This window comes from Mesoplodon bidens (assembly GCF_964165515.1).
Source record: "Mesoplodon bidens genome assembly, chromosome: 10".
Lineage (NCBI taxonomy): Eukaryota > Metazoa > Chordata > Mammalia > Artiodactyla > Ziphiidae > Mesoplodon > Mesoplodon bidens.
Window position 1 is genome coordinate 19,260,372 of NC_138172.1, and position 26,584 is coordinate 19,286,955.

Consider the following 26,584-nt stretch of genomic DNA (forward strand, 5'->3'; position numbering starts at 1 on the left):
TGTCGCAGCAGACTGCTCACATAACGATCTGTTAAGCTGTAACCACACATTCTCAACGGCGGCAAAAATTGATTCTTGGTGTGGCCAGAAAAATCATGCTGTTTGTACGTAGAAAGCACAGATAGGCATACGGTACATACATAGATATATAGTCTCTTGGTGGTATTAAAGTTTCACAAGAAAGTGGTTAGGAAAAGGGCTCCTTCAACTTAGGGGGATGATAATGAAACACTGCCCCAGGGGGTCAGGAGGTTCTGTCGTATCTCCGATGTACCTGTCCTCCGTTTCTTCACCTGTAAAACAGATGGTAGCAGTTCCTCCTCCCTAGGGTTGAGTGAGGGTTAAATGAGATTGCCTAGTTCTTAGTAGTGCTTGGTACTTAGTAAGCCCTCAGCTGTTGGCAGCTTTTACAGAAGGTCGGATTCTACGCTTCAGCTCCGTCGGCTGACCGGGGAGGATGTGGGCCTGGGTGTAGGGTGGTCACACTGCCTGGGTTGGTGTCTCACATCTGCTACTTAGTAGCTCAGGCAAGTTGCTTAACTTCTCTGTATCTGTTTGCTCATCTCTAAGATGGGAGTAGTTGTGATACCAAGTGCATCAGGAGGTTGTGAGAATGAAATGGCACAAGGACGTAAAAAGCACCTACTAAGTGCCAGATAATGATAATGAATTCGTCTGCCGTTATTTGCCTACTTCTATTGGAACATCTTCTTGTACATTCCTCAGTCATGTTTTAAATCACAAAACCGTGTACCGCTCCTTCTAGATGATTTATTTCAAGCAGTTTTTCCCCAGATTATACCACTGCGAATACCTCTACTTATGAAAATGTGTTTAACTTGTCGATGAGTTTGGGGATTTCAGGCTGTGTCCTTAATATCTGTGAATAGTCCTTAGTATCTGAGAACTAGCCTGGGTGTTGAATTTAAAGTCCTTTGAGGATATGCTTCTGCCCTGCTGTCTTTTTATTTTGTGGTTACATGTTGATTCTTGAACTCTTGCTCTGTCAGCACTAAAAACTTACATCCCTAATCGTGTCTGTTTTTCCCTCGTCTGTGTTTAGTTGCAGTGCCGTTATCATGTGGTACTGATGATTGCTTTCCATAAGGACATATTGAATAATATGTCTTTTTATACTTTGAAGCCCTCAGCAAATCAGAGGTGCTGATGGGGTGGCAGAGGAATTGTTATCCCCGTTTATTAGCTAGAGGGGCTGAGGCTGGGAGGTAAGTGGCCCGAAAAGTGGTAGAAACAGCCAGTCACGCTGTGCTCTGGGACCAGAACTCCCTCCTTTTCTAGGTCCATCCTCTTGCTTTTGGTCCACCCTGACTGAGGAGTGAGGGAGGCCTGTGTCTCCAGCTGGCCCACCGACCCCTGCTGAGGACAGTCTCATCACAGCCACCAGTAATGCCCTCTGGTTGGAGTTAAATTTATTCCCTACTTACCTGCCTTTCTTGGAAAATTCCATGTTTCATCTAGATGTGTTTTCCAGGCACTTACTGATTCCTTTTACTCTCTTGTAAACCTTTCCAAATTTTCCACATTTCTTCTGTGTTTTTATGTCCTAAATGCACGCAGCGCAGAATAGAGCACAGCTTCTGAACAAGCCCGATTTTACCTGTGGCAGAAGGGAGTTACCGGCCAGGTAACGATTTGCAGGGGAGTGCTCCCTTGCTACCCCAAGACCAAAATTCCAGCCCTTAAAACTCATTCCTGTGTAGCATTCTAACCCACCTCAGGTATCACGTTCAAGGTTTCGCCACACCGTGTCCTGTTGTTCTGTGTCCTACGCAGTGGTCCCATAAATTGACCGACTTTTTACTTAAATTTACGGAAAACAGAAGCTTCATATTTCTTCTGTACATGGACATCCAGCATCATTTATCATAAACAGAAGGTCTTCAGAGAAATATAGATACAATCTCTTAAAATGAAGAGAATCTTCCTTCTATACCTGTGTATGGCTGGTGATATCAAGGCATCATCCCTTATCAGAAGATTGTGCAGCTGCTGTGCTCTTGCAGGTCATTAAGGTAGGACAGCAGATTGCTTTGCAAATCCTTGGGAAAGGAGGGCTGTCCCTTTTGGGAGGAGAGGTTTTCTAGGTCAGGACCGATAATGGAGAATGATAGAAAGATTGATTCAGAGTCGTCACTGCCCTGGAACACAGCAGGGCAGCCCACGGTGGGTGGCATCCTGCAATAGAATGACCTGCAGTGGACCATTTGGGTGAAGGGACAGGGTCGAGGGCAGAAAGAGAGAAACTCCCTCCTGCAAAAAGAGAGGGAAAGCCCCGCAGGCAGGTCTACTTCACAGTTCTGTTTAGTGAAGCTTAGTATCGAGAATAACAGGATTATGTAGCTGTCATTTAATTTATTCATGGGGTCCGTGATGGGATCAACATTATAGTCACAGCCCAGTTGTGCAGAAACAGAACCGAAGTCAAAGTACCTGGATCCTCTGTCTGCTGGCATGTTGGCAGTGGAAGCCGCTGTGCAGGTGGGGTGGGAGATTAAATCTTGTCAAGTGAAAGTGATTCAGTCACTTCAGATGTACAACTTGGTCTCTCAAGGGGGATCAGAATATGCCACCCCAGAAGTGTCACTTTAACTTAAGAATTACTTTGAACTGAAGGCAGTTGAAAAACAGCAGACCCAGGAGGAGCTCCCCGACTTCCCCGACTTCCTCGATCGGCCTGAAATCAGGACATAAATTACCCTTTTAAAGGTGACATAAATTTACATTTGTGAAGGTATCCCTTTTTCTTACCACTTGAGTTGCATAACAAACCTACTAAGCAAATGTATGTACCCTGTATTTCCTCAGCACAGTCACACCATATACCACCTCTAGGGGCCCCAGACCCCCTTTCCTTTGTCTGGTCACTCTCCACAATTTATCATCCTTTGTTAAAATGATGTATAAAGCGTCTGAGTCCAATCACGTCTTTGGGTTTTCACCAGAGTGAAAGCCCTGTGCACTGAAAAATGTTAACATCAGTAAACATATACTATGGGCCTTGCCCAGGAAGCCGAATACACACTGCTCGGCTGTTTCCCCCACCTTTTCTCCTGTTCTCTCAATGTGTGAACCCCACTTAGCTCCCCAACTCAGACTTTGTTTTTCATTCATCAACTTAACTGCGTGGTGAGAAATTGCCCACTCCCCTATCAGTCCTCCCATCTTTGGTTCTCACTTTAAGTCAAGCCCTTTGGAATGCAAAGCAAAACCCATTTCTCTCTCGACTACCTGGCTGTCCCAGGTCAGAAACACTTTGCTTTCAGCCTGTTGTACCTGCTGTGAATTAAAAGACATCCCTTAAGCTCCTCAGTTGCCTTTCTTCTGGGCTCTGCCCTTCCCATAAACCATTGATTTACTTGGTGGGCTACAAGCCCCAGCCAATTGGAAATACCTAAGGAATGAAAATGTTTAAAATTTCAAAAATACTTTCAAAGATTTATATGCTATGACCTGCGGAAGAAATTCTGGATTTGTTGGGTTTTTTGGAGGTGTATTTGCTGGATGCTTTTCTTTTCTTTCTTTATTATTATTATTTTTTAACACCATGTTGTCTGTCACCACATGGCATCTTTTCTTCTCAAGTATTTTCAAGTATATTCTCTTTTTTTTTTTCCTTCAGAACATTTAGTAAAAAAAAATGAGGAAATTTGCCAGTTTTCCTGGTAATGATTGATTATCGATTTGGCAAAGGACTGTTGGGAGGAGCATAATTGCTTCAATCAGGACTAGTAGGCTGGGGATTTGTTAAATGGACACCATTGGCTAGTGAATCTAACCACACCTGGGACTCACCACAGCACCCTGCCCTCCTTGGTGTCCACACATGTTGACTGAATAAGTGATGCCTGACTTCCCTCCCTCTCCTCGGGTTGTCATTAAGGCTTTTGAAAAAAAACACTTCATTATTATTAATAAACATCGTGCTTAGTTTTACTGCAGTCTACTGTTTGCAGACCACTTAGAATTAATTACAAGTCTAAGGGCTTTTGAAATCTATTTGCAAGGTTCTATCTGTAGTAAAATTTGGCTGATTCAACAAACATAAAAGTATGTTACAGAGAATATGACCCAGAATTATCAAGTTTCCAGTGAAACAGCGCTTTCGCTTCCACAGGGGAGGAAGAAGGTCTAAGGAGCTGTGTGATGCCGGGTTCCTTCCTTCAGCTCTTTTGCCATCATACATGCTTGACGAGTATTCTACACACTGCGTGAAGTTTGCAATATGGAAACAGACTGACTTAGTGCCACGGACTTTAATGGGGGTCTTTTCAATGAGGTCACCGCATATTTCACTCTCATTTTGTGTTCATGCAGAAACATGCAGATATGCACTTGAATAAGTACATTAGGTCAGGGTGAAGTCTCTCGCTGTATCTTCTTGGGCTGTAATCTCCTCCTCTCACATTTGCCAAGACTCACAAAATCAGTTGTCTGTGTTTTCAAGAGAAGCTTCTAAAGCTGCACACTGTAGCATGATCCTTAGTGTGATTTTCTCACCTTTGGAACGGGAGAAGCATTTTGTTGTGTTTTCCAAGGCGCTTCAAACCCTGGGTGAAAAGTTAGGATTTGAGAACTTTGGCAAGGGTGTGAGGGCAGGTGCTCTGGCCTGGTATGCCTTTTAGGAGACTTGAAGTTTGCTGGCACCAAAGTCCTCTTGGTGGAAGCAGGGATGTATATTCTAGCATAAGTGTGTCCATAAATTCTGCACGGGTCATTGCCACATCATTGCAGAAGTCCTAGGCTAGAGCTAAGGCAGTGGCATAGTCAGTGTGATGAAGGGCACATGCTGGTGGGAAAACATCTTCAACAGGTGACCCTCACTCTGTGACCTCGTCCATGACCTCGTGACCTGGTCCATGGCTTCTAGGACTGGAGAAATATGTGCCTAAAATACGTAGTAGTATCTGCAGAGGAAATAGCTTAGTGGTTAAGGGTACAGGTTTTGGAATCCAACTGCCTGGCCTCAAATTCCAGCTCTGCCTATTCACACCCACACCACAAGCTATAACTGAAATATTGGAGTAATTTTATTATTTGCATTGATAGCAAACCATTTATAAGGTGGGTCTCTCCACAAAGACAGATGTCTGAGGATCTACTGTTACTACAGAGCTATTTTCAGTTACTTCCTACATTAGCACCGTTTTAGTATAAGGGACCCAAGGTATTCTTTTTGTTTGTTTGTTTATTTTTTTGTTTTTTCCTAGCATTTAAAAATTTTTTTCTCGTCATATTCTTTTTTTAAATAACTCTTATTGGAGTATAGTTGATTTACAATGTGTTAGTTTCAGGTGTACAGCAAAGTGAATCAGTTATGCATATATCCACTTTTTTATATCCGCTTTTTTTTTTAAGATTCTTTTCCCATGTAGGCCATTACAGAGTCTTGAGTAGAGTTCCCTGTGCTATACGGCAGGTTCTTATAAGGTATTCTTAATAAATCTACTGTCAGGTGTTTTGGGGGTTTTTTTGCCTTTAGTTTTATCTTATCATTCCCTGTTGCTGGCCTTGCAGTGAATTTGGCTTCAGTTTTTATACAACGTGGGCTCAAACAACCCATAAGGATTATCATTCAACATCGATAAAATTTCATTCCACCTGTGCTGCTCCATTCATGATGCCCTTGGATTCATGTTTCTAATTGTTCTATTGCTTGTTCTGTTCTCCTCAGATCCACTAGGAGACCCAGACAACCACCCTTGACTTACTTCACACAGAGTGATAATTTTTCATTTGTGTAGTAATTCTGTGCATAGAGTTCGTAGCGTAGAGATTCTTGGTACCATTCCAAACAAACTGGGAAGGGTTTTCTTCTTTGTAAACTCACTTCTTGTCCTAATCCTGATGGTCATACCAAACAGTGATGCTTGGGAGGATTAGTCTGTGTGCCTCAGTTTCCTTATCTATAAAACAAGAATAATAATTACCTCCTAATTAGGTTGTCATTAAGATAAATTACATAAACATGTAAAAGTCAGAGACGAAATCCTGGCCCTATTACTGTTGCTGCTGTTACTCTCATTGTTACTATTACTCTATTATTTTTATGTAATCTGTTTCTGACTACCAGCCACCCTGTGTCTTAGTTCCAGCTGTTATAACAGAATACCATAGACTGGGTGGCTTCGACAACAAACACTGATGTCTCACAGTTCTGCAGGCTGGAAGTTCAAGATCAGGGTGCCAGAATGGTCAAGTCTTGGTGAAGGCAGTCTTCCTGGGCTTATAGACAGATAGGCATCTTTTCATTATATCCGCACATGGTGGACAGAGAGGGCTAACTCTCTTCCTTTTCTTATTGGGACACTAATCCCATCATGGGGGGGGGTTCCATCCTTATGGCCTATTTATGCCCAAAGACCCCCACCTCCTAATTCCATCCTATTGGGGGCTTGGGTTTCACTCTATGAGTTCGGAGAACACACAGTCATGGAATTCCTAACACCGTGTATCTTGGGCAACTTGTGGCTTTGGCAGCTGATCTATTCCCTTTTCCTCCTGGGAGAGGAAAGGAGGGGGTGCAGAACACACGAGGTGATTCCTCTTTGCCTCCTCTGTACCCCATCCCCCAATCCAAAGTGTAACAGACTCCTTCTAGGCTTAGAAAGAAGACAGAGTCTGTGTCACAAGGAAATATGGTTCAGTACACATACTCAGCACTACAGGCTTTATTAGATGCCATATACCTGTCAGAAAAATCATTAGCAAGATCCTTACCCTGTTTTATGTGGAGACACATTGCATAGGAATGTTTGCTAAACCATAGCTTCCTGAAGCACACAACTTAGCCTGCCTTCAGAAAAGAAAAGAACATTCTTTAATGTTATGTTACGTTTTCTAGCCGAAAATTAGAAAGAATACTGAGAAAAATCTAGTTTGAATGGATAGGACTTAATGAGAATCTGATTTTTTTTTCTTTAATGCATTCATTTTACGAGCTAACGGCACAGTAAGTCAATACTGGGTGTATTAAACAAAGTGTTTTTCTTTTAAAGATATTCTGGAGTGTGTACAATAATATTCCTCCTGTGACTAGCCTGCCCTTGAGATGTAGTTATCATTTAATGAGAGGAGAGAGGCGGCCACTTTGGTAAGTGTCTTCTGTATAGTTTGAGGTTAAGGTGGGAGGGAAATGGTTGTGAACTGAATAAAATAACTTCATGCCAAATTGGAATGCTAAAGTAATTTTCTCCTGGTGGTGTTGCAAAGTCATTTTAGCCATGATTTAATGTTGAAATAGACCCCTTCCCTCTACCCCTTAACCCTTGTGCTCCAGAGTGACGCGCAGGTGTCTCAGCATCTGCCCATGGAGGACCCCATTGCAGTCTCACAATACGTAGGTCCACATTAGCTCACTCAAGGTGCCATGCAGGTCTTTGTATCGGGGTGTGGCATCATTTGGGTTTGTTCTTTCACTTGTTCAATAATGACCTGGACAGTGGAGTGAAAAAGCTTATAGGCTGGAGGGGAGATGAGGGAACAGATGTGGTACCCACATCTGTTATATGAACAAAGATCATATAACCTCAGACATACCTCACGTGGACCACATAGAAAGTGTATGATACTAATCGATCATGGCCCAGGGTCGAGGAGAGGGTGTCTTTCTTCTTTAATAGCTGGAGTAGCGTTGAGGGTGGGGGACAGTAAACCAGTTTGCCTAGGCTGGAGTCCCCGTTAGTAGTAAATCCTTGCATCATGTCCCTTAACTGATCTAAGCCATTTACTCATTAATAAAGTGGGAATATACCTTAGCTCTTTGGTAGCAAATGGCAGAAACGTAAACTGAGCCCCCCCAAAAAAGAGGAATCTTTTGGCTTCTGTAACTAAACAGTCTACCGGTGGGGCTGATTTCGGGCAGATCTGGGTGCTCAATTCTTATTAGGAATCTGACACTCTCCGTCAGACTTGCTTTGCTTTGCTCTGTCTTGGTTTAATTTTCAGGCAGGTTCTCCCATTTGTGGTGACAAAATGGCTTTTATAAGCTCCAGTCTTAAGCCCTACAAATTTGTCAATGTCAGCATTGACCAGCTCCAGTAAAATGCCAGGGCAGGCTCTCATCGGCCCAGCGTGGGTTGCCTTTCCATCCCTGGCCAACCATAAAGACTAGGAAGCAAACCTGGGTCGTAAGCCCACCTTTAAAGCTAGGATATGGAATCAGCCATATCAGAAAGGGTCTGGCATAAAAGTAGGGGACAAGTAGCTCCTTAAAGGGAAACTGGGGTGCTCTTGCCAGAAGAGGGAGCAGTTACTACACAGGGAAACAGCAGATGTCCTCTACCGGGACTGAATCCCCTATTAGGCTTATGACACAAGATTGAAATGCGAATCAAATGAGGCGATGTCAAGAGCATGACATTGAAATGTAAAGGCCTTCACACGTGTGAAGCACTTGTATTAGTTTGTCCACCCCGGGTGGTCTAGGGAACCTCTGTCCTCACCACCTCCTTGAGGATGAGAACCTGGTGTCCCATCACCTTCCCTACCCTTTTGGCCACTGAATCCCACCTTCTTCCCTCCCCATCTCCATCCCCTCCCTTTTTCTTTCATCTGCTTCTGTTTCCAGTAAAACGAACCGGGGAGAGTTTATTGCAGAATGCTCCATTGTTTTTTGTTTTTAATGTCATCCATTGTTAAACTAGGTGTATGTAGAGCTACTTAATCCATGAGTGTAACTGTGAACATTGGTCTTTGATCCAGGGAAGAGGAGAGTAATGCAAAGGGTGGCGTATGGAAGATGAAAGTTCCCAAGGACAGCACGGTAGGTTTCTTCTCATGCTTTTCTAGAAGCTAAGTTCGGGGTTGTTGACCGCTTCTGATGAACCTCTTGTGCGTTCTAGACAGTCTGCCTGGTAGACTCAGAATGGGACTGGGGGTGAGAAGTTCTGTTCTGACCTTGGTGGTTTTCTGCCTTACACTGTCACCTTGAAAATATATTGTGAGTCTCTGTAGAAATGGTGTAATAGTGTGACTGTATCATAGAGTTCTGAACAGCTACATGCCTATAAACTTTACAGAAAAGCTGATTAGGGCCGTCACGTCCTCCACAGCCATGACCGACATGTGGAAGTGGGTCTACGTAGTGAGGAGCAGGATCCCTCCCAGCAAAGGCTCGTCCCTTCCCCACTGGGGCGACAAGCACTTCTGAGAATGACCCTGGCACAGAGAGTGGGGATGTGTGGGAGGCCTTGCATCTCACCGCTCTTTGGGGTTTCATGCGAGGCCGTGTCCAGTCTCCCTCTGGGGTTGATGAAACCCTGGTTGATGGCACGGCCTGCTCGGGCGCTGGTTGGCAGTGGTCAAGCCTCAGAAACCTGGGTTTCCCAGGAGTGGGCTCTAATTCATTGTACTGACTGAAAAGAGCCTTCAAATCTATTCTTAAGCCGCCTTTGAAAATGGATGAAAGGACACGTGCTCCCCAGTCTCACCCTTTCATGGTTTCTTGCATGCGGCTGAGCTCAAAGGATTGAAACATCTCCAGGGACCCATAGGCTTGACCTTGCATTGTTTCCCCATGAGCACAAAGCTAAAGATATGACCCCGTTTGTTTGTTAAAGGTGCAAACTGTCGTTAAGATGCATAGCTACGAGATTTGGCTAGTATTGGGCATATATAATTTTTAAAACGTCAGGGGAGCAAACCAAAAACCAAGCAAGGCCTGTGAAGCTCTTCGTGCCCCCCTAAAAGGAGAGAAAGTTGTTTTGAATTTCCACAAGAACACGTTTTCCTTGCCATGTTCTTTATGTACTTGCAGTAGACAGTGACTTCTGGTAGAAACAATCCTGATGTCAGCGTTGGACGAAAGGTGGCTGAAAGACAAGTTTGTCCCCCCTCCTTGTCAGCTCACTTGACCACATTCCGTCGCAAATCATAACGCTTTCACATCTGCACAAGTGTCCTCACCCCCAGCAGCTCAGCCCTCTCTTTGTTGCTGACCAGTGGGAATCCGGTGGGTCAACCTCCTCTGAATTCACAGCAGGAGAGGGAACGTCCCCTTCCCCTAACTTCCTCTCAACACTGTCATCTTCGTTCCTTGTAGCGTAAGAGACTGCAGACGAGACAAATAAAAAACAGAAGGGGTGGCTTCTAGGTGGGAGACAGGTAGGCCAGACGGAGGGTCTAGGAAAGAGAAAAGCAAACCCTCCTTGAGGGTGAAAAGCCATGACGGTTAGCTGCTGGGGTCGTGGTTAAAACTGCAGTGAGGCTGTTTTCAGCTCTTGGGAACATGGGGATGCCTACTCTCATTACAGTTAATATATCCGTGGGCGCCTGGTCCACAGCAAACACGTAGCTATTTATGGAATGGATCTTAAATCTCCAGTGCTGTGGTCGCAGTCACGGTACTGAGCCCATCGGACGCAACATTTGTTGACTAATTTCATGGTCACAACAGCCCCGGGAGGTCGGTCCTAGTATTATTCCCTGTTCGCTGAAGGAAACTGATGCTCAGAGAGGCTAATAAGCCTGCCCAGGGTACAGCTGTAAGCCGACTGTCAGGAATCAAACCCGGTTCTGGTGGAGTTCAGGGCCTGCGAACCAAGACAAGGAAGAGATTCGGAGCCAAGAACTTTGCAAGGAGGAGTAACTGGAAAGAGCTGGGGGACCTCCAGTTACCTGTGCGTGGATGCTGGCTGTTGATTGGACAGCATTAGGGGATCTTCAGCCAGAAGAGACTCAAGGTTTTCTCATAGGGAAGAGGTGGACTAGAGCGTGCACTAACTCTTCCAGGGAAATGCACGCGTGCGCGCGCACACACACACACACCACAGTTCAGTCACTTAGCAGAAACAAAGTGCCTTGAAGTGAACGGAAATCTGCAAGTCTCTGGTATTCAGTAAAGCAGGAATTTCCTTAAGTGTTCTTCGCTTGTGTAACCGTCGAAGTACCTTATAAACTGCAGGAAAAGCAGGAAAGGGTTTTGAAGAGAAGGATGGTCCTAATAGCATTCACTTATAACCAGCTTACACATTTTGAATCAGTGAGAGGTAAAGAAATTGGAAAAGTGTAGGTCATTTGAATGCATCTTTCCCACGTTGTTCTCAGCTTCATCAGAGGTGGCACTAGAGATTAGCTTTGTGGCTTCGGACCCCCCACAGTTCTGTGGACACAGAGTTTGTGACTTGGGATCCCTTGTATCTCTCTGTGCAAAGCGATGTGTAATACAATACAAACATATGCCACCACGTGGGTGTTTACGCCTGTGATTCAGCGATGTCTGCGGGCTCCAGATACGGGCGTGGAAAGGGCATGAGAGGTTAAAGAAAATGTGACTTGGGTAGCTCCTGAAGATAATTGTTTAAAAATGTGTATGTGTTCCTTTTCTTTGGTTTTCTTTTGTTTTGCTTTCTGTTCTTTTCCCACACCAGTCCACAGTTTGGAAAGAGTTGTTGTTAGCGACTATCGGGGAACAGTTCACAGACTGTGCCGTTGCAGGTAATGAGACCCTCAGCTCTGGCCGTCCCCACTCGCGCGTGCTTGGCTTGTGCTTGTTCCTTGCTGAGCTTTGTTTCTGTGTGTTTGCCTTTTTTACATATTTTGGAGTCGCTTATTTTGTAACTATGAAGTTACTTAGCTTTTTCCCATGTGATGTGGCGTTCTCATGTTACATGTGTATGTGCATATGTATATTTACATATGTGTGTATTACGTGGATATACATATGTGTATATGCCTATATATTTTTTGCACTTATAGCTCATCTTCATAGTATCCATGACCATCTGTCTAAAATAAATAGGCAGAAAAAAAGGAAAACGTTTTTTTTAACTGAAGTATAATTGACATACAGCCTTATATTTGTTCCAGAAGAAAATGAAATTTGACATTGGGCTCCTAACACCACTGGTGGTGGGTTTCCTTCATCAGTTCCAATTCTTCCAGAAGAGCCCCGTGCCTTTGTTGTCACCTGAAGTTTGTAGTTAGGTCGGCACAGTCCTTGCTGCCCCTCTCAATTACTCGCCCCTTCCTCCTGTCCCTCTCTTGGTCCCTTCTACTCAAAGTGAGAGATAAAGGGGAGGTGGGGATGAATCACCATTAGTGCCTGTGATCCGACAATTGGGGCTAAAATGTAAAGTCTTCAGGACTTTACTTTGAAGACTCTACCTGAAGACTCACTCAGTTTTCAAATACTGAGTGAGTTTCTGAGAGCCCTGTGAATACATTTTTATTTTGCTTCTTTCGTTTGTTTGTTTAATTAAAGTATAGCTGATGTACAAAACCCATAAGTTACAGGTACACAACATAAAGAGTCACAATTTTCAAAGTTATACTCCATCTGTAGTCATTACAAAATCTTGACTCTATTCCCCAAGCTGCACGACACATCCCCGTAGCTTATTTTATACCTAATAGTTTGTACCTGTTAATCCCTTACCCCATTTTTATTTTGCTTTGTTTTTGTCCTGAAACCACTGAAAGAGGAAAATGGAATTGCTAGGTGGAAGTTTTGTTTTCTTCTTGGGTAGTTCCTTCTGAATGCTTCTGGGGTAACATTTAGAATAACATTTTTCCTGTTCAGCTTTCAGCTTTAATTTTTTTTAAACTATTTGGTATTGATTGATTTGCCCTCAGGCTTCTTAACTGGTTCTGTCTTTGGGAACCCTTATGGGCCTAGCTGGTGCCAGGCAGGTTTCAGATTTACCTCACTAACAGTTTCAATCATTCTACTTTTGTTTTCTTTAATTCTTACACCTCTTTTTATTCACTGAAGACAGAAACTGGGTTAAGATGAAATTGTCTTCAAAGTACAGGTTCTTTCTGTTTAAATAGGGGGTAGGTAGCAACTTTACAATAATGTAGTCAAAAATGCATCTTCGGTATAATTATAAACAAGTCAATCCCTGGGAGAGGAAGTTTTCTGTATGAATTATTCCTGTTTCCAGAGCCAGGGAAAATAGTCTAAGTAATAATGAATAGGCAGGATTGAGCAAAGAAGACCTATTGTTCCGTGGTTGACTTTGGAACGAGGGCACCATTAAGTATTAACTGTTCGCTCTTAATTAACCCAGCTCCACCACTACAGCAGGTCAGCTCATCTCTCTGGTCCTCACTTCCCCCATCTTCACACAGTGGCTCCTCCGAGCTCTGACGTCTTGTGCTGCCAGTACCCTAAAATAATCAGCGTTTTTGCTGGTTGATTCTGCTTATGAATATTACATGTTTGCTGATGGATCTCCTTTTGCATATGGGCTGCAGCCTTTTTACCATGCCCTTTCTGAAAGTGCTGTGCTAGGAGGTTACACGTAGGTACCAAAAGCCAGGCAAGACTGAAATATTGACAGTTCAGCATTTTCAGCGCCCGTAAAGCTACAGTACCCTCTGACCAATAGTGTAGAAATGGGCAAAACAAAAAGACTGGAAAATGCTGCTCTTTTCCTGAAAGGCCGAGCTAGTGTCTTCATGACTGTTCTTGAAAGTGGTGAATGCCAAAGCTTCCCTCTTCACTTGATGATTTTTTTGTTCACATAGAATTTAACATTGAGCTCTAGCAAATATACTTTGAAGATAAATGAGAAAACAAGAAACATGTACCTAAGACACATTTCTTGATGGGATAATAAGTTTCTGTGGATAGCCATGATCAGGTACTGTTTACTCTTTTGGAAATTTTTGTTTAAATGTGACATGTATACAGAAAAGGACACAAACTATGATGTGTGTACCTTGATAAATATTCTCAAAGTAAACAGATCCCTGTAACTGGCACCCAGATCAAGGAACAGAATGTTACTGGCCTCCAGAATCTCTCCACACCCTCCCTTCCCCCAGAGGTGGCCACAAGCCCAACTTCTGACACCTTCGACTGATTTTGTCTGCTTTCAAACACTTCTATACATGGAATTATTTAGTGTCACGTCATACACATTTAGCCAGAGTCAAATTTATTTACAAAGGGAAGAAGGGAGAGAGGGGAAAAGGGAATGAAGGAGAGAAGGGAAGGACGGAGGAAAGAAAGGAATTATTTTACCGAAGATGAACTCCTTTAGTAATTGGACAGGTCCTCATTTAAATTGTATCTAAATGCTGGAACGTTTTAACCTCCAGAAGACACACGGAAAAACTGATAGCAGAAATACTGAGATGTACAGATTTATAGTAAATAAGGAAAATTAGGCAAAACATATTAACTAAAGCAAAATTTCCTGACTTTGATAATGCTCATCTTTCACATTTCACTCACTGATGCTGAGTGTGCAAGGGCAGCGGGGTGACCCTACTTCAGTAACATGCTGCAGACATGTATACCAGGAGTCAAGTCTTCACTCCTGTCATTTTACTGCAAATTACTGTACACAACGTGGCTCCATAGGACAGTACACAATCCTACTTATCCAGCCACCATTCTCGAATGCCTACAGAGCAGCCCCAAATCCAGAATTTAGTTAAAAAAAAAAAAAAAAAGACCTACGTTAATCAACGTAGATAAATGCTTTCCTGACCATTTGCCGAAGCACTCTAATGACATGGCCACACTTAGAAGATACTTACTTTATACACAGGGCTAACAGATGGTCATTCTCTAGCCCACAGTGAAAATGCCCAAACCAGAAGGGGGATGGCTAGGGAGAAAGAAGCAGGCAAGAGCAGGGATGATTAATAGGAAAGGAGCAGACAAGCAAAACCACGGAAAACAGAATGAGCAACTCGGAACACACAGTCTGGGTCCAGTTAGTGTTGGGGCCTAGAGCACTAACCACCCCGAGATCTCTGAATGGTTGGCAGGAAGTCGGGAGGAATACTTGCTGTTCTTAACAAAGACAGCCAAGCATCGAGGAAAAGTTCATGTGAGTTCAGTTGGCTTTCAGAGGGCCGATCATTATGCAACTTGAAAAAGTCTCATCAAAACAGAGTAGGAAATAGTCCAAAGCTTCGGTAACGTTAAGAAGGGTAAGTTACTTGTCTGGAAAATTTGTTTGGCCGGGACACTCTGTTTACCTAAGTCGCCAGATAAATGTGATGTGACCGCCACAGCTTTTGCCCACTAACTTGCTTTTGTCCAGCGATTCCCCTTAGAAACAATATTTATCACGGGTTCTCTCGTGCCACCTTGTCTTGATCATCTTCTCTACAGCTTACAGATAAAATGATAAGCGCTAAAAAACCGGCTCCAGCGGACTTGAAATTATCACTCATTTCTTTCTTCCCCCTTTCTTCCACTCAGATGACGAAGTAATAGGAGTTAGTGTCAGTGTCCGGGACCGGGAAGACGTCGTCCAAGTCTGGAACGTAAATGCCGCTGTAGTGGGGGAAGCCACCGTTTTAGAAAAGATCTATGAACTCCTGCCCCACATATCTTTTAAAGCCGTATTTTATAAACGTAAGTGCTTCATTTCCAGTTACTACTTTCTAGCTTATTCTGTCATACTTTTAAAGACAGAAACCGTGTTGCCAATGAGGTGCAGGGGGCATCTCTTGAAATTCTATAATCCACTAAATAATTCAATAAAATACATTTTAAGGGTGTTTAAAAAAAACTTTAGCCTCAGAAATTGAAGTGAGATTTCAGTTGTCTCCTAAACACACGGGTCAGAAAAGGAGATACTTACTGTTTTTGTTATTTCAAAAATTCAAAGCTGATCTCATACTTGTCATTCTCAGAAAAAATTACCTTCTATTCGAAGCAACAATAACAAAAAAAGTTATTATATGAGCCGGCAGGTAGATTTTCAATCATCCCTTCATAAACAGGGATTTATAATGTATAACATCTGTATCTGTGGAGGAACCCGTTCTGCGCACAGGCAAGATTGAATGTTCTACTGAAATGCTAATACGTCCTCATTACGGATGACTGTGACACAGAAGAGAATGCACGCATAGTGGTGAAATGTTAACAGTATGAATAGCTGTGTGGACCCATTGTTTCCATCATGATTCATGTTCATTGCTTTTGTGTGCTCTTTTGAAAAAGTCATCTTTTTCATAATGAAAACAGCTTAGTGCTATTAAACCAATGTTTGGTAGATCAAACTGCGGGTTACAGTTTTAACAGTGAGTTAGAGAAAAGGATTGACAGCCCCACACGTACATGATGAATTTCCTATTCCCCAAACTATTCCAAGAGTCAGTAACCCAATTTTTTTAAACCATGGTATTTCATTGAATCTAAGATGCTCTTGATGATAAATATTATTTTAGTATTACTAAGAAAGAAAAATGCAAGGCTCCTAATTAAACTGTGGCACATTCTTGATTCCGAGGGTCTTCATATGTGCAGTGGGGAGGCGGGGTGGGGAGTGCATCTTAGTATTAGTGAAATATACTGTATTACCGTTTCACTTTTCCCAACCCCTTGTCAAAAAGGAGAAGAAAGAAGTCAAATTTTGCTTTGTGATTGTCTTACTATGATATGAAGACTAAGGCCTCCCTCTAAGCTATCATATAATCACAGGCCCAGTGATTTAGATTTTAAGCAGTGGGACAGATCTGCTGCTGCAGATATTCCGGAGATGCTTAGCATCTGAATTTTAAATGAAAGTTTAAAAAAGAGACAAGAGGGTGGCACTGCAGAAGTCGCTTATTGATTGTGCCGTGTGGAAGTCGCACATTTGTAGATGCAATTTTGACTCCATAGGGAACATTAATTGTATTTTCAGCCCAGATATTAATTGAAAGTTCACCGAGGGTCTTTTTTTTTGTACTCCACGAGACTAAGTCCAGCAGAAATTCTCCAAAAGGAAGTATGTTTCGCCGCCATTTATGAACGGGGCAAACTCGTTCTTTACCTCCTTAGAACCTTCTCCACATTTGACTCCAAAGAGGAGAAAAGCAATTTGGAATGGTAAAGTCAGGCACTCTGGATTTTTGTCCCACTTCAACACTGTGACCTCGAGCAAGTCACGGTTTCTCCTCCTTTCACTTTCCCATCTTACTATTGAGAAGGTTGGTCTTAAATGATCTCCAGGGTCCCTTCTGCTTCAAAATTCTAACACGTAGGGTAGCAGCAGGCTCAACACACGATAGGAGTGTTTAGGCCACAGAGGTAATCGGGCCACTGAGAGGTTAGGCTAGGTTTTAGAACAATGGCAATAACGAGGTAAGACTGAGCAAGGATGAGTCATCACTTCATTGTTGTGATGGCTGGGGTTGGGGGAGGGCGGGGGGAGAAAAAAGCCAGACAAAGGAGGGGACGTTGCAGCTCCCCAGATCAGGCACCCTTTAGGGTGTCTACATTTACGTGGAGGCCATAGTGATGTTCGTGAGTTAGGCAGAACTGGCCGCGGGCCTTAGTAGAAATGCATATTTTAAGGGCATAAATTGACATTTAAAAATTCAAAGATTATTCAAATAAAAATTGGAATTGGAAAAAACAAGCAATTGTCTTTATTTTATATAAAGCAGGCAGTCCTTTACTCAGGAGGGTTATACACCACGTGCTGCAGAATTGATTTGGAAAAATGAGGTTTTGGGCAGAAATGTTACTCACAGCTTGATAAAGAACAGGTAGGGTGCTCGGTAGGTAGGTGAAGAACAGGTAGGGTGGTAGGGTGAACTAGGTCAGAAATGGCCAACTCCACGCTTTTCCTCAGTCTTGTTACAGGAGCCACGTGACAGGGGAGATTTTTCCCCCCCGCATAGAAAGAGCCCTAATGAATTTGGGCAGGGCCTCCAGTCAGGTGGCTGAGGGTCAGGCTGTTGATAAGTTATCTGTGTGTTAGATACAGTTTGGTTACTTGACTGGAAAACTTAAATGAATGGAGACCCCCTCCCCCCGCCAAATTCTGTTAGGTTCTTCGGAGCAGCTGAATGACAAATGTCTTCTGATGTGAGAATTGTTTAGAGCAGAGTTTGGCAAACTACACTGTCAAGCCAAATCTGCCCCCTTCCCACCTGTTTTTGTATGGGCTGCAGCTAAGAGTGGCTTTCACATTTTTCAATGGTTGGAAAAAAATCAAAAGAAGAACTACGTTTTGTAACATATGAACATTGTATGAAATCCAAATTTCAGTATTTATATATAAAGCGTATTGGTACCTAGCAGTGCCTGTTTGGGTGTATATCATCTGTGGCTGCTTTAATGTTACAAGGGTAGAGTTAATAGTTGAGACAGAGATCCTGTGACCCACAGAGCCTAAGATGTTTATCCTCGGCCCCTTTCCAGCAAAAAGTTTGCTGACTCCTGGCTTTGACCCAAGGCTAACCTAAGGCCCACAGAACTTTCCCCTGTTCCCCAGAACTCTCCCGATTCTGAATGTTCTGTTCCCATCTCCATGACCCATCAGGATTGCACTGTCTTAACTATGACTGCCCCAAACTGTCCCTCACACTGAGAAGTAATAAAAATCCGTGGACAGTTCCTATCTCTTGATTTATCATTTGGGGTCCAGCATCGCTAAGAGGCCTGTGGGCACCCCCCATTTGACCCAGTAGCAATGCTATACTTCATTGAAGAGCAGGCCACATTTTGTTTGATGTCTGTCCTAAAAAACTTTCTTAAAAAAACAAAACAAAACATAAAAAGTGAAATATTTTTAAAGTTCTACATGTGAGAAATGTTCAATTAAGTCAGCTTGGATTCCTGGTCACCCTTGGGAATTGGGCCAACCTGCAGTAACCCCGGGAGCTGTAAATTGTGCTTCTCTCAATGTTTTATCCAAGTGAAGAGCAGGTTTGGGTGAATAACCATGATGATCCTAAAGGGCAAATGGTCCTGTTCCCCGCCTCACCCCTACCACACACTACTCTGAAGAATTTAGTCCATCTTAAAAATACAGACTTAGGGGGTGCTTAGGAGGTGAGAGGGGCCAGCCCATGTCTGCCTTCCTAGGACCTCCTTCCTAGGGGGGAGGGGGGATGGACAAAGCGTGGGGGATCCTGAGTGGCCTTTGGCTTTTTCAGCCCCAAGTCAGTAACTTTTCCATTTGAGAGAAGAGGATCTGCCCTTGCTTCATGATGATGGTTTAACCAAGTCCAGGAAGTGGATTTTCAAACTTGGCCTTTTGCCTTGGGGGAAATATTTTATATTTCACAGGTCTCCCAATTCCCACCTCCACTTTATAAAAATTTAAGTCTTTGGAAAATATTTTTCATAGCATCATTTTTTTATTCTGAAGTTCCTAATTTTAATTAGTCATTTTGCAAGCCAGACAGTAGGGCTGGAAAAAAAGAAGAAAGAAAGAAAGAAAAAAAAAAAGTGATTGGGAAAAATAAAAGACCCATCCATTTAGTGAAACTTCATTTCCCACAGAGGGTGTTTAAAGGTAGGGGAGGACCTAAGAGAATTGCTACCCTCCTTGTGTTGTTCTTAGTTTTGTTTTACTTTTGTTTTGTTTTATGTTTAAAGCTAAGCTTGTGAATGGCCCTGTCTTGGTTCTGTGAGGCCCCTCCCCAGCACTGCATTCTGCGGGGCGCGTTTCCCTACAGAATTTGCTGGCAGCCCAGCGTATCCTCTTCATCAGCTTGTTGGGATTACTCATCCTCTCCGGCACAGCAAGAAGGAACAGGCAGCATGCCCATTGCTTGTTTATTCCTTGTTTTAATTTTCATTATTACGTTTCTCAGGAAATGCACGCCTTAGCTAACAGTTACTGGCACACAAAGGTATTTGAGTTCTTGCCAACATTTGGGGAAACTGAATGAGATGCCTTAGAGGAGGGTTGCCCCATCCTTTGCTTAAAGTTTTCTTTCCTTTTTTTCTTTTTTGTTTTTTTCTGTCCTTTAGCCCATGAAGAGCATCATGCTTTTGAAGGTGGACGTGGAAAACACTAATTGCACTCTGTAAAGAATTCTTTGTCCTTTGCTGATTGGTTTTGGAAACGGTCTTAACAGGAGGGAGAGTGAAGAGAAGACTTGCCGAAGCCCGATGCTGGTCCATTTAGAGTGGGTTTCTGCCCTTGCAGATTGAGCAATTAGGATTCAAAGTGGCAGGTGGGGTGGAGGGAGATTGTGTGGGTTTTTACCGTCACATTACTTGCTTTTTTTTTTTTTTTTTGCTTTCTGAATTCTCTGTTCTTTTCACTCCAATTTTTTTTTTGCCCTTTTAAACTCCTCATTCAGTCTAATTATTGTTTTCTATACTCCCCTTTCATTGAGGTACAAGAAATTGGTTTCCCTTTAAGTAGCTCTGCTGTACCTAGTTAATGAGAATATGCATAATCGTGCCAATACTGCTTTTGAAAACCACACTGTCCTCGGAGGAATACTAGCTCAGTGAAACCTGTCTTTTGATTATTTGTTGTGACACATTCCTACATACTGTGCACTGGGCATTGTTTTTTCTGTCCCAGGGAAAAGAAAAACCTTACTTAATCTGATTTTTCACTGAGAGCACACACATCTTTTATTTTTCCTTTTTAAGATTTTTTTTTTTTTGAGATGAAAGGAAAATAATAGTTGGGTTGCCAAACATGAAAACTATAATCACAGTTGAGTATCAGGATATAAATCAAACTGTAGATCTTTGGACCCTCTGTGGAAATATTTTCCAACCAGAATTTCAATTTGGCCTTTTCAAAGGGAAGCACTTGGAGTGGTAGCAAGGGGTTTGTCTCAATAGGAAACCTTATAATTTTTGATCTAAAGAAAAGGTGATATTTTAATTGTTTGAATTAAGCTGCTTCTAAATTTTGGGTGTGTGTACCCACTTAGGGCTTTCCAAATCAATTCAGACACATTTTGTTAAATGATCCCCTTTTACTGTTCATACTGTGTGTCGTTTCCAATAATCAATCATTCTCCGGTCTGGGCAGCTTTCCCCTGCCTTTTTCATTTAGGAGCAGAAGTTAAATCTCATTTCCAGGATGAATGTGAACATTCACAAAGTTGAACTCTGAATGCATTCTGTTCACATTAATTTTTAGAATTGTTGAGATACATCGTATTGTGTTACCAAATAAATACCGGTTTTAGTAGAAGGAAATGACCACCCTCTGGAACACTCAGAGTGTTCTGATTTCCCTCCCTTGACTCTGCCAAGCCTCCTTCTGAGTCTACCTGAAAAAGGCAGGGCCATTTGGAGATGCTTCCTCCTGCTGGCTTTTTTTCTGGACTCAGGGGAGCTAAGGCATGCTTATACATTTCACAAAAGGGCGGTGCATCCGAACTTCATTGCACCCAGGATTTTTAATTCCTCTTGCAGTATTGACCAGCAGAGAGAGGTGGGGCTACTTCCAGCCCGCAACCTGTGTTTGTAAATAAAATCCTCCATTCAAACATTTTAAAGGATTTGAAACAATATCTTTTTACAAAAGTCGTGCCCTTCACTTGCATCACTAACCACATCAACCATAATAACAATGATCATGGCTTTTCTTTTTTTTTTAATGCTTTGTTTCTAAACTTTAGTTTCTCCAGTGATTTCAAAATGAGGTATAAGGGTATCAGACCCATTTTTCAAAAGCCTGGAACTTTTATTTTTTTAAACATTGTACTAACATCCAACTTGTTTTTAAATTATTGATCAAGGATTTAAAAAAATATTCTGGGCATGAATTTAAATTCTTTTTTATAATATAAGTATTTTTCTGATAGAGTAGAAAAAGGATATAATTGACTTCTCTTCATTATAATTGTCACATATATTTCCATAAGTAAATGGATGTTGAAGTATTTTTATTTTTGAACTTTATTTAAAGCATTGTGATGACATGTTCAAGTTTTGCATGTATGTAGCTTTTGAATTAAAAAAATAAAAGGAATAGGAACGTTAGGCTCCCATTAATGTTTTCTAGTTTCTATCGTTTATGATCACGAAACATGGCATAACACACAAAGTAGGTTTTTTTGTCCCAGAGAACTTGTGCCACTCTTTCTGACCCTGTGGAAAATACCAACTGTGAGAAGGGTTTAATTTGCCCAAGTTAAAAACCTATCATCTAAACTACCCTAAGAGAGGATTTTGTCAGATTTTGCTTTGGAAATTGTTTTAATTGACTATTTAGTTCTTAAGAGACAGTGTATGAACTAAGCTGATGTAATCAGTTTAAAAACCTCTCATTACCTTTTTGGATTAAAGAAGCTAATACTCTCTGGAGATACAAGGAAACGTTTTGTGGGGCATGTGACTTTAGTGTTAGGGTGGTGTCCCCCACCTCGGCCATTGCTGGGGAAAGGGGGTACTTGCAGTAGAATCTGGGTGTCTTTCAGCGAAGTCTTTGCAGGTGTAGCCTGGACTCTCTGCATAGAGCCATCCAGAAGCCAGAGAGCTTGCTCTCTGGTCTTTGTCATTCCTGTTAAGTAAGAACAGATGGTTCGCATTGAAAGTAACTTGTCTGTATTTCGGTTCTCTTTTGTAAGCGCTTTCTGAATGCCAGCTCACTCCGTTTTAATATTCCTCCCGCCCACAGTGTTTCTGCATTTCTGAAGTGAGGGTGTAGTTTACAGAGGACACGTCCAGTTAATATAACGTGCCTATTAAATTGATGGATACAGTTGATGGAGAAAAAACATGGAGAGGAAAACAATTCTGGTAAACTCCGAGTTTAACTTGACTCTGACCTTCTCCACTTTCTTGAATTTAGCCGATGTCTACATCATACATCTAGTCACAAGGCTTTGTACTTGAAAGAAAGTTTGAACATAATTGGGCCCACTAGACATAGTGTATAATCTACCAACCGAGAGATTGCCCTTTGTGAAAGGACAGGGGACTAGCCAGCGTGATAGAGCTGGGCACTGAAGTCTGCAGGCTACACCGCAGTCCAGGCTTCCTGAAACAGGGAACACTCAAAGTCTGTCCCCCTAACGCCAAAACATGTCACCCCAGTCACGCACTAAATATCTGATCCAGTCTGGCCACTGATACACCGATACATAATCAGATACCCTTGTTACAAGCAGCTCTCATTCTCTGCCTGTCACACTCAGTGACCGAAGCAGTGTCACAGTGTGGCGTTAGAAAATAACCTTATGATTCCAGGAGGTGGGCATCTTGCTACACGATGCCCAACTCTGAGAGGATCCCAACTTCTGTATTTACACAAAGCTGACAACGTTTGGAGCGATCACATGGTGGCGCTGCTTTCCCGCCAGCGGTTCTGTCTCAGCAGCATCATGTATCCAGCTCTGTTTGTACAATCACTTTAAGATTCCACTGCCTGTTGCTCTTGTGGTTTTATAAAAATTTGATGAGGTACTACCAGTAGAAGTTTAGCTCTCCTACACCTAATAAAAATGTGTCAAAGATAGAGTGCTCCGGATGTGCTTTAAAAAAAAATCTCCAATCTGAGGCTCTCATTGAGCCTATAAGCAGTTAGGAAGAGAAGGAATGAAATAAACTAACATATAGGAAATACCAGAAATATTTCATCAAAGTGGGCAAATCTTGTGCCCAAAGGGAGAAGTAAAGTTAGAGTTTGGAAAAAAAAAAAAAAGTTAGAGTTTGGTTCTTTTTTCTTTTTAAATATGAAACTCCCCTTTAAAAATGTAAGTCTGCTGTTCACCTTTCCTAGATTGATGTTTCTGTCACGTTTCGCTCGTTACAAATGAAAGTAGACGACTGCCTGTAGACAGTTTATTTCTTAAAAGAGGATATTCAGACCGATGACAAGTTACTTAAGAGTTTGGTGACTCAGGATGGTCCATGCCTGGAGAACTAACTGCTGCAACAGCAGAGAGGGGTCAGAAGGTGAGGAGGAAAAGGATAGGAATGGAAGTGCAGTGAAAGCCCCCTTGGGGTTCTTCTCCTATGCAGCAGTGAGAATGGGCTCTTCCTCTCCATCTCCCATGAGGAAAAAAGCCCAAATAGATGCCTCACGCATCTGATGATACTGTTCTGGTTTTGTTTTCTGCTTTTACGTATGCATCGAAATCTAACAGCACTTCTTATTTAGGTTAACCCATTCAGGCTCAGAGTCACTGTCTTATAGATCTGGCTGATACAACTCTACTCGTAAAGCTCACAGACTCTTAGAATTTTAGAGTGGAAGGGACCTTTGAGATCATCTACCAGGGCTTCTCATCCCTTAGCATGCAGAAGAATTTACGGGCGTGCTTCCTTTCTCGACCCCGAACCTAGAGTTTCTGATTCTGATACCTGCCTTTTTAGCAGGTGCCCCAGGGGTTCTAATGTGGATGGTCTTCAGACCCCCACTTTGCAAACCCCTCATTATATCCAACCCCCTGATGTTTCAAATGGGGAGAGCCTCACAGCCACCACCCCCCCGAAAAGCCCTCTCAGGTGACCTGATTTGCGTGTATAATACCAACAACCTTCTGAAGGCTGGAGAAAGCCATTATTACTTAGACTTGAGAAGATGATATTCGTAAATAAGCACTTTATGGCTAGGACCACAAGCAGTAATAGGTGGCCCACCTCCGGAAGTCCATAATATAAAACCTTTAATACAGAATGGTGGCTTTTCTCTTTTCTAGATACCATTTCAGCCTGCTAAGAGAAAAGAAATTAATGTTCAGAAAAAGTAGGTACCCCATATGTGCAGTAACTCCTTTTTCATAATGTCTTATGGCATCTGGGGTTCAGCATCATTGAACAAGATTAAATGAACGTTACAGAGCTATAAAATTGCATGTAAAATAACGCAAAACTGTTCAAATGACTATCAAGGTAGTCTGGGAATGAATTTCCACTCAAATTAATTGTCACTCCTAGATGTGGCTTAGCAAAGCTGTTACTAAATTGGAAGGATCCTTTGATACATGGAAGTATCCAAAAAAATCAAAGTATTCCCTAAACCACGTGAATGATAAGCAAAAGTCATTGTGAAGTCAGTATTATTTTGTTCATCGTTACTACTAAAATTGAGAGTCCCATTGTATATGTGTGTGTTGAATGTACCTTACTAGAATATCCAATACTTCAGCCTTTTGGATATTCTATGCACTTGTGTCCTCCGGAAATCACAAGGTTGAAGAAATCTGTCTTAAATGGTTTTGTTTTGGTTGCTGCCTGAGAAAAGTGATCAACTCACTTAATGAACCCACGATCTCTTTATGACAGTTACAGCTTAGTTTCAACTTATGTTGAAGTCAGAGAATTTTTCTGAAACTTCTATTTGGGAACACGTGTTTGAGATTTATTAACCTGGCTACTTTGAATGAGAGAAACAAATGAAGTAAATATCAGCATTTCTGAGTTCTCTATAGAACTTTTTTTTTTTTTTTTTTTACAAACAAGTGACTTTTGATGAAGGTTTAGGAAGTGAAATTTTTAGTTTTAGCAGTTTACATGAATGATGAATGGGGAATATTAAAGGACTTCGAGCATTTTAATTAAGTTACAGTGTTTCTGTTTTCAAATAGAGCTATTAGCTTTGTGAGTACACATTAAATCACCCCCCACAAAGAAAAATTTCTCAGCCCTTAATCCGGTAGTATGGCTGACAGCCATTGTATGGTTTTTCAAAAAGTTTTAACTATCTTCTCAGTAATTGGATAATAACAAGTCACCATCCCTTTGCATGTCCCCTCACCGAGATTTCAGTTTCATTGAGATTGTTACACAAAAGGATTTCTGAGCTTAAACTAGTGGGCACACTTTATCTTGGCACCTCCAGTACCCTTTGTCCCCAATTTAAAATCTTATCAGTTGCATTCACAATTACTCATTCTTTTGAACTGTGTTACCTGTGTAACTTGAAGCAGGTTTATTTGCCTGATGTTTTGGATCCGCCGGTGCCCCCTCCTCCCCGTGGTATACCATCTGTGCCCTGTGCATTTGGGGCCCTTTCACATATGGCTACAAGCTGGTGTAATGCCCTTCCTTTTGATCTGGCTTCATCTAGTGATTTGCTCAGTAATTTTAAGGTCAGACTGAGAAGTTTTCTGTTCCAGTTATTTTTGATTTTATATTGTGTGTTGTGTTTGATGTTCAGATACATGTGAAAGTTGCTTCTCTAAGTCAGTCATTTTTATTCCAGCCTTTGGCAGCCATCAGGTAAGACTAGACTGTACTTTTCTGACTTGAAAAAACATAGTGATTTATGTGTTTAGTGCACATGTTTGGACTTCTCATGCAAAAGTTCTTGCCGTTTTCTAATTTGGGACTATATCACTGTGAATTGGGGCTCCTTCCTTTTTTTAAGTTAGAACTTGGTGGGGTTTGTGTAAGTGTTCATTAATCTGTAGAGCTTTATGTTGAGAGCTTCCCTAATCTATTGCCATGGATTCTCACGCTGTAGTTGGGTTCTGTAGTATAGAAATGTCGTTCTGCTCCCTCAGGTTTAGAATTTCATGCAATGTTATAGACCACACTGCTTCATCTTAATAAGGTTCCAGGTATATGTGTGGTGATGGTCAAACCCTGTTTATTCTGGCACCTACTGAAACGTTCTGTTCACCTGTTTGGATGCGTGTGAAGCTCCTAGCATGGTGTCTGACACCTAGTAGGTTGCCATGCGTCCTCCGGCAGGAAGCAGCTATTCCTGTTTCTTCTGCTCCCTTCTTGAATGTATTTGGTGATAGGACTCATGTTGGTGTCCTAGAAAACACATTTTATTTATTTTCATTCTTTTTCTTTACAGACCTTTACTGAGAATGGTTTCATTTTACAGTAAGCCAGTCATGCTTGTTTCTCTTTTGTCCCCCAATTTGCCCGTAAGATTCAGCTGCCCCTTGTTTAGCCACGTAAAGTCGATTTACTCTTGCTTTCTAGCTAACATATGCCTTT

The 26,584-nt window shown here is 42.1% G+C and overlaps 1 protein-coding gene across 3 annotated transcripts in view; it reads left to right on the top strand.

Moving 5' to 3' along the window:
* The window catches only part of EIF4E3 (eukaryotic translation initiation factor 4E family member 3), a 41,519-nt gene extending 19,844 nt beyond the window's left edge, over positions 1–21,675 (top strand). For all 3 annotated transcript variants that reach the window (XM_081246913.1, XM_081246911.1, XM_081246912.1), the window contains exons 3-7: positions 7,017–7,111; positions 8,722–8,782; positions 11,388–11,454; positions 15,182–15,337; positions 19,682–21,675. In XM_081246913.1, coding sequence (XP_081103039.1) covers positions 7,086–7,111; positions 8,722–8,782; positions 11,388–11,454; positions 15,182–15,337; positions 19,682–19,728 — 357 coding nt within the window. In that variant the 5' untranslated portion in view covers positions 7,017–7,085 and the 3' untranslated portion in view covers positions 19,729–21,675. The remainder of the gene's footprint in view (positions 1–7,016; positions 7,112–8,721; positions 8,783–11,387; positions 11,455–15,181; positions 15,338–19,681) is intronic.
* The last annotated feature ends 4,909 nt before the right edge of the window (positions 21,676–26,584 follow it).